The 8,926-nt window shown below is 34.9% G+C and overlaps 1 protein-coding gene across 4 annotated transcripts in view; it reads left to right on the top strand.

Annotated features, from left to right (window-relative positions):
* The window catches only part of LOC106881990 (peroxisome biogenesis factor 10), a 76,197-nt gene extending 67,777 nt beyond the window's left edge, over positions 1 to 8,420 (top strand). For all 4 annotated transcript variants that reach the window (XM_052974168.1, XM_052974166.1, XM_052974165.1 and 1 more), the window contains 3 exons: positions 806 to 966; positions 5,327 to 5,462; positions 8,271 to 8,420. In XM_052974168.1, the coding sequence (XP_052830128.1) occupies positions 806 to 966; positions 5,327 to 5,462; positions 8,271 to 8,342 (369 nt within the window). In that variant the 3' untranslated portion in view covers positions 8,343 to 8,420. The remainder of the gene's footprint in view (positions 1 to 805; positions 967 to 5,326; positions 5,463 to 8,270) is intronic.
* Positions 8,421 to 8,926: the final 506 nt, after the last annotated feature.

Here is an 8,926-nt window from a genome sequence, read left to right as displayed (position 1 = left end):
TATATGAATTTTACATTGTTGTTAGGATGACCTGTGTTAACTCGTTGGGGATTCGATCAAAACATTTTTGAATGTTTATTCACATATACATCAACCCCGATTGCTAACTGTGAATTACAAAATTAATTTTTTTCAGCTTATCGTATTTTGATATGGGAAAAATTCACAACCTTCTGTACCAATAAACCACTATTGTTCTTGAAAGTTATTTTTTATATCTTCTTCGGATTGCTTGAAACTCATTAACTTCCTACACCTTGATCCTTGGATCTTACCTTTACACACACACACACACACACACACACATATACACACACATTCTTTTTCTCACCCCCACACACTGTGTCATAATGTTCATGCTTATTTAGTCTTAGTGTGAAATTGGATCCAATGAAAACTTTTTCAACTGCCTTGGATGAGGATTGAACAGACTAGTTTTTTTGTTATTTATCAATTTACCAACATCCAGTGTCTCTTCTGTTCGAAGCTGCTGATGATAACAGTTGAAAGTTACTAAAATGTCAGCAAATATGTTACAAAATATAATCCATGTATCTAACAAAAGATGGTCAACAACCCTATAATGTTTATTACTTTACCAATACAGTCAGTGTTATGAATAAATAAATATGCAGATTCATATCAGTTTGTATTTAATCTCAATTTGAAATTAGTCCCATAAATACCTTTTCAGTATCTTGCCATGAACATTGATCGATCTTGAGGAATTGTTACTTAACAATTCATCAGGATATCCTGACAGTGACATTCTCTCCATTTTTCTTTTTCTCTCTCTCTACTGCAGATTCAGTTTTCCTTGAAACCAAAAACAAGGTTTGGAATATTCTGGCTCCTAGGATGGTTGACTGCTTCTCAACTTCTTGGCGGTGTGTTAATTAGTGTCTACCAGTTTCATAAGACTTTACAAGATCTCAAATCTAAAGTTATCTCATCACCACTCTCTATGTAAGTTGATAAAAATTAAAAACTGTTGGAGTGGAGCACTTGTTGAATCACTGTTTTTATTCTTTCACTGTTTTCAGTCTTTAGACTGCAGGGAACCTCCTTTAAGAGTTTAAATTTACTTAATTATGTCAAACTCTGGCACTTTGGTGAAAGAAGATAATTATATTGGAGGTAAATACTACTATGCATTTTTGTTTGACTGATTTTGTTCATTCATACTGATGCACACATGCATGTGTATCTTTTTATCTTTCTATCTTTCTACTTGTTTCAGTCATTAATCTGTGGCCATGTAGGTACACCACCTTGAAGAATTTTAGTCAAACAATTTGACCCTGGTGCTTATTTTTTTAACCCTGGTACTAATTCTATTGGTCTCTTTTGCTGAACTGCTAAATTATACCAACACTGGTTTGTCAGGCAGTGGTGGGGGACAAACACAGACACAAAGGCACACACTGGTATATATATATACATACACAACAGTTTTCTTTCAGTTTCCCTCTACCAAATCCACTTACAAGGCTTTGGTATATAGTGGAAGACACTTACTAAAGGTGCCACACAATGGGACTGAACCCATAACTATGTGGTTGGGAAACAAGCTTCTTGTCACACAGCCATGCTTTCACCTGTATAATAAGAAGACATAGAAATCCTTTAACACATCTTAAATGATTGGTTACAATTGTTTCTGCACCAACTCTGCTTGCAACACCAGTTTACATTAAAATTCAAAGTGTTTGTGGTTTTAGACATTTGAGTGGTTGGTGTTAGGAAGGGCATCCAGCCGTAAAAGCCCTGCCAAAACAGACAGTAGCCTGGGGTAGTCTTCTACCTGGCCGGCCGGCTCCTGTCAACCATCCTATCCATGCATGCATGGAAGACAGACATTAAATGATGATGATATGTATATATATTCTTTTATTTGTTTCAGTCATTTGATTACAGCCATGCTGGAGCACCACTTTTAGTCAAACAAATCGACCCCAGTACTTGTTCTTTGTAAGCGTAGTACTTATTCTATTGGTCTCTTTTGCTGAACCACTAAGTTACGGGGATGTAAGCACCAACATCAGCTGTCAAGTGATGGTGGAGGTGACAAACACAGACACACACACACAAATATACGTATTTTTCTGCATTATATGGATAATTTATCCTGATCACGCTGTTTATAGCATTATCACGTGTTTGAGAAAGTAAACAAACAAAGTTTGTTTTTTTTTAGAAACGTTGAGATGTATTGTAAGATACAGAAATAAATTTATTTCTGTATCTTACAATACATCTCAGCGCTTCATATTTTTTCTGTCCTAATGATTTTGTAGACTGCGGAATAAATGATAATAAGATGGGGCAGTGTCTGGCAAATATGGTGGGAGGGATATCGTTTCTCATTCAAACTACTCCATGATTAGTCATTTTTCAGATGGATTGCATTATCTAATAGTGGTTCTCAACCATTTTTTATCTATGGACTCCTTTTATTACTATTCTACTCTGGTGGACCCCCATAGCCATTTCATGTTTATAAATTAGTTTTATCGATACTTCTTTCGAAATTTCTATTTTGGTTTTCAACTCGTGTGGGCTAAACTATGTATAATGCTAGAGAAAAACACCTAGCTCTTTCTTGCAGTAAATATTGGGTCATCCCATAAATGATGCAGTTTTTTTTATACTTCTTTTATTTTTCAAAATTAAGATAAAGAAGTTCTTTTTTAATCTAAAATATACCTTCCTTCATTTTCTACAATGCTCTTCCATCTATCTGGTAGACTTGCAAGGCCCTTATTCCAAAATTCACTTGTCTGTGTCGAAAAATACTCCTCCACTACTGTTCTGACCTTGTCTACAGAGTTCATATTTTTTCCGTCCTAATGATTTTGTAGACTGTGGAATAAATGATAATAAGATGAGGCAGTGTCTGGTAAATATGGTGGGAGAGACATCGTTTCCCATTCAAACTACTCCAGCCTTTGGAATGTTGTTGTTGCTATATGCGGTCGACGATTATCCTGATGGAAGAAAACCTTTCATCTTGAAATCAAAGATGGTCATGCCTAGGGTGCTGGTGTTTCTCCTTTCCCTGTCCATTGTCTTGGATACTTGACATTTTTATAGAGGACCCATTTCTCATCACCAGTCACTATTCGATTCAAAAAAGGTTCATTCAAGAGACATGACAGCAAAGATGAGCACACGTTCACTCTCTGCATGCAATTAGACTCGGAAAGTTTATAAGAAACTCATTGACCCAATTTGCTGACTTTTCTGATGGCACGCAGGTGTCAATGAATGGTTGAATGACCAAATCCAAACTTCTCTACTAGTTCCTCAACAGTTACGATCAGATTTTGTTCCACCAGGATTTGCAGGACATCCTCGTCAAGCTCTAAACATCTTCCAGTATGAGACTCATCTTCTAAGCTGTTGTTTCTGGCTTGGAATTTCTGGAATCACTGTTGACACTGGCTTATGCTTATTGCCCGATCCCCATATATTGCATTAATATTCCTCACATTTTCCATTGTATTGTTGCCTTTATTGAACTCATAAAGAAAAATATGCCAAATATGCTCCTTTGTCACTTACATTATAGCTTTGAAAAAATAACTTAAAATTGAACTGCACCCTTCAGAACGTGCACTAAGAATAAGGACAAGGTAAAATTACTACCTGCTTTTATAGCAAGTTGATGGAGGTAGTTTGTCCCATCCCCCTCCAACTTTTAGTTCATGCAGTTGAAAAAATGCATTATTTATGGGATGACCCAATACATCTAAAGCAAAATTTTTTCATGGATCCCTAAAATACAACTGTGGAGCTCCAATTGACTATTTTGCTTGTGTGAACCCCCCAAAATCTTATATGGACCCTCAGGAGTCATATGGACCCCAGTTGAGAACTATTGATCTAATATATAATTGTTTTAGGACAATAAAATGTTATTTGAGGAATATTGCTGCAATTTCTTGACAGTTTGATTTGATGTGTATTATTTGAGTATGTAAATCAGTAGTTTCTAGATATTTGTTTTTCTTGTGGTGAACATATTTTGGTGTGACTTTGAATGTAAAAATATATTGAGAAAGAGTATTTATATATTTTAGAGTATAAATATAAATAATTTACACTGCACAAATTTTATTAAGGAATTACTTCTTTATATAATAAATGAAGCATAGTTAATAAATAGAAGCATGTGCATGATGTTTTCTGTTTAGATGTATTTAAAATTAACTACCTATCCTTCACAATTTCCTGTAATATGTTATATTAAGACTAAAGTCTTCATATAATATAAAGTATATAGAATTTCAGTTGGTATTTTTCACATTTTTAAAAATATTTTTTTGTTTTTGTAACATTGCTAGCCTTTTCTTGGAATGTATCATTTGGGAACCACTAACCTAGCTCTATTTATGGACATTTCTAATGCATTTGTTCAAACCTATTGCAGGATAAAACTCTCATTTCATCTCTCCTTGGTTAATGAAGTTTATGCTTAAACTGTAAATGAGATTGTTTATTTTGTTTTGTTTTTATTGTTGTATTATTTAACTCCATGTCAGCCCTGATTGAGAAAAAAAGACCCTAAGATCAAAAATATTCTAGCCATGACTATTCCTACTTTTTATATATGCCCAGGCTATATTGCCCTAGTGTCTTTATTTAAGAGTTTAAATTGTGATTTGAGGAAGGTTTGATTGCTATTTCTAGGTTATGTGAAAAATCACTCATCATCATCATTTCATAATTGCCTTCTCATGCTAGCATGTGATGGACAGCTTTCTGAGGTTGTGCTTTGTGATCAGTTGCCTTTCTTGTTACCAACACTTTTAGTTGCTTATTTATCCAAGGATATGGTACACCTTGTGCGAACTGAAATACTCGTAATGTTGAGAAGTTAATGTGTTGTTTTTTATTATTGATATTTTTTATATCATGTATTTTGTGTCTGATAGTGTTGCTGGTTATAAGTTTCTAAAGGGCTAATCACTGATCCATTGCATTCCTGTTGGTGAGAGTGACAAGCGAATGTCTCTGCAACTCAGGTGGAATAGTCACAGTGTATTTTGTTTGAATGTACCATTTTATCAATTTTCTTACCAATGTATAATATATGATGGATATCAGCAAAAGATATATGCACATGTTTACATGCACACACAAAGCTTCTGCACAGTTTCCATGCACCAAATTTTACTCATAAAGCATTGATCAATCAAGGAGTTTGATAGAAGACACATTGGGCATCACATCTGGAAGTTTGTGGAGGCATTGCAAACTTGTTAATATGACATCTATGCTTGTTGGGTTCTTATCATATCAATTTACTTCTATATATTTTCAGTTGTAAGGTGAAGTCTGTAGCAACTGCATCGAGTCATCAGTGTCCTCTATGCTTAGAACTTCGTCATGAAACAACTGTTACACCATGTGGTCATCTTTTTTGTTGGAATTGTATCCTGGAATGGTGTCAAACCAAGGTAAGAGGCTGCAGTGTCACACTTCTCAAGCTTCTTTACTTTTAAGTTTGCTTTTTACTCTGTTCAGCTTTGATCAAGCAGATCCATAATCAAGAGTATTCCAGTCATGACTATCCTATCTTTTACTCATACATAGACATAGTATATCTTGGACTACATTACCCAGTATATCCCTCCTTGAGTTTTATGCTAGACATGATCAAGCAAATCTCTGATCACAATATTCCAACCATGACAATCCCATCTATTATTCAAATGTAGTATGTTGAGGACTCTGTTTTATGTGTCATTTCTTGTTCTTATATAGCCTCAGATTACCCTAATAGAACCCACCTAAGTAGTGAGTAGAACATTTTAGGTGCAACCCACAGAATTATTGCTCTAAATCCTCAAAATGAGCCTAGGGAAATTTTAAGATTCCAAGGGCAAATTGGGGATTCCAATGGGGAAATTGTTTTTAGGTTGAAAAATTCTTTGTCATTATTTACAGTTTTTGCAAGATTTATTTTCTTTAATGATAATTTTAAGGGTATTAATGTTAAGCAATAATTGAATTGTATACAAGACTACTTCATTTGATGTGAGGGAAACGAGGATGGTAAACTTGTAAAGGAAGTAAATACAGAAAACAGTTTAGAATCCCTGTACTAGATATGTCAAACCTCCACCTAGCAGTTAACCATACTCTGCTCTTTGAAAGTAGTAGGAAATTGTTTGTTTTCTAACTTATATCTGGAATGACTAGGGTATTTAGGATGGTGTAGTTATTCTTACTGTTGTTTGGTTGATTCAGCAGAGCTGTGATTACAGGCATTTCACCATAACCATCTAGTCTTTATTTTTTTACATGCAGAGAACCCAGTACCACATTATCCAGCATGTCATTTTCTAAGATGGTTGAGTTTGATTTTAGGAAATTTGGCTGCCGTTTTTAGCCAGTCTTACCACCATATTAAAGATCTGTTATTGGCTTGTTGGTGTTGGAGTCGTGTTATATATTGTCTGAGTGTTTATGTAATATCAGAGACTGTGTAGGACAGAAAGTCTTTTTAGGATGATATGGCAGTATTCTGGAATGAGGTTGGTGTTGAAGCAGAGACTGAAGGAAGTTGCCACAGTAACAAACTGTAGATCTCATAAGCTAGATCTCAATTCATTAGAAATAACAGCCAAGTTATCCTCAGTTTCTTCTTTTTACATTCTTCCATTTGAAATAAGGAAAGGACACACTGGATAATGTTGTCTAGTATACATTGTCAAAAATAAAATTAGATAGTCATAAATAGAATGATTGGATCATTCCATTCATGGTCTGTTTCATTAGTGATTACAAAGGACAAAACAGCAAATGTTGGCAATTTTTTTTCAAAATATTATCAATGTCACATAATGCATGTATATTTTTGAATGCATTTAGGCTGCAATATTTCATCCAGGGAAAGTCCCTTTAAAGACAGTGTGTGTTAAAAAACACAATACACTTCAAATCCAGGCAAAACAAATCACCCTTGAAGTGAACAAGAACAACTGAAATCAATATTTTACAAATATTTCTTCTCATCGGTATTGTATACTCAAATCACCCTTTGTTCATGTCTGGAATGATTAGCTTCACTTGGCTTTGAAGTAAACTGTGTTTTTTAACACACTGTCTTAAAGGGTCTTCCTCTGCACAAAGTGCCACAGCCTAAAAGTGTTTACATTATGGAGCTGCTTCTTACTCAAAATTAAAATTTTTTTCTTTGTTTTGTATTATTTTTGTTGTTGCAGTTGTTATTCTTGCTATGATTTAACCTAGATTATCTCTAATTTAGCGCACCTGTGATTTTGCTGGTTAAACAACTACATTATTCAGTAATTCAGTATTTCTCCCTCAGATACAGTGTAATTTGGTTTAAGTTATTCAGTGAGTCATTGTCATACATAGTCTCTCTAGGATTGCATTATTTAGTGTGTCCTTTTTAGTAAGATAGATTTGAAGGAATTATGTTTTTTAATTTTTGATTAATTAATTTTAAAAATGTTTGCTGTTGGTCTGGATGAACAAACTGTACTTAGGCCTTTGCAGACTCTCCAAAACTGGTGTAAAATGACTGCAAAAAAAAAAAAAAAGTGCAGATATGTGTAGGCTGACTCTGAGAAGAAAAACACAACCATACTGTAGTACCATCTCTAGCGGCTTTAGTGTTAGGCCCTAGTCCTAGTATGTTGTCTTCTTCATTATGAAGGGTTGTAACTTGCAGGTAATATATGTCACAATATATTTGCTTGATGTGATTCATCAACAATCCCTAGCCAATATGTACTCATACAGAAAGACACACACATACAAACATACACGCATACTCATATGCACATGCACACACATATACACATATGATGGGCTTTCACAGTTTCCACCTACCAAATTTCACTCACAAAGTAGTGGTCAAGTCTAGGCTACAGTAGAACACACTTATCCAAGTGCCATGCAGTAGGATTAAAGCTGACATTGGTGGTTGTGGAACAAATCTTTAAACCATTGGATTAGATTGCATAACCTTTATTCCAGTCATTGGTATTTCAATTAAATAGACAAAGAGTGAGTATCTTGGATTTTTTTTACAATCTATCAACCTCAATCAGTATATGTGTTTCATCAATTTATTCATTATTATTAGAAAACATCTCTGTAACTTACAGGCCTGTTCAATGCATTAAATTTCTCTTCCTTGTGGCAAATTTTAATTTAATCCATTGTTTGAACTGTTTCTCCCAACTAATTTTTGATACAAATTTAATATAGATGTTTGTTTCTGTTACCTTTAGGGGGAATGCCCATTATGCAGAGAAAAACTTCTGAGTTGTCGTCTTATTTATCTCCAAAATTATGACTTTTGACACCGAAATTCTAACATTTCTATGTAATAAATTATGTAAATATAAAATGGCAAGTGTTATCACTACAATGTATCAAAATTTTGTGTTTCTGTTATATATGCACACACACGTATGTATGTATGTATGTATGTATGTGTGTGTGTGTGTGTGTGTGTGTGTATATATATATATATATATTAGGGTCCCCCATTCCCTTTCGTTGACATGGAGAAAGCCTTTGACAGGGTCCCCCGATCCCCTATCTGGTGATCACTGAGGAAACTAGGGATAGATGAATGGTTCGTGGCAACTGTGCGAGCCATGTACAGGGATGCTGTCAGTAAAATGTGGGTTGGCAATGAGTACAGTGAAGAATTCCGGGTAGAGGTAGGGGTCCACCAAGGTTCAGTCTTCAGCCCCCTCCTATTTATCATAGTCCTCCAGGCAATAACAGAGGAATTCAAGACAGGATGCCCCTGGGAGCTCCTCTATGCTGATGACCTTGTGCTAATTGCTGAATCACTATCAGAACTAGAGGAGAAGTTTCAGGTGTGGAAACAAGGACTAGAATCGAAGGGCCTTAGAGTCAACCTTGCTAAAACCAA

This window comes from Octopus bimaculoides, chromosome 17 (genome assembly GCF_001194135.2).
Source record: "Octopus bimaculoides isolate UCB-OBI-ISO-001 chromosome 17, ASM119413v2, whole genome shotgun sequence".
In the NCBI taxonomy this organism is placed as follows: Eukaryota; Metazoa; Mollusca; class Cephalopoda; order Octopoda; family Octopodidae; genus Octopus; species Octopus bimaculoides.
The sequence above is the reverse complement of the archived record's forward strand: the minus strand, read 5'-3'. Positions and strand labels throughout refer to the sequence as shown.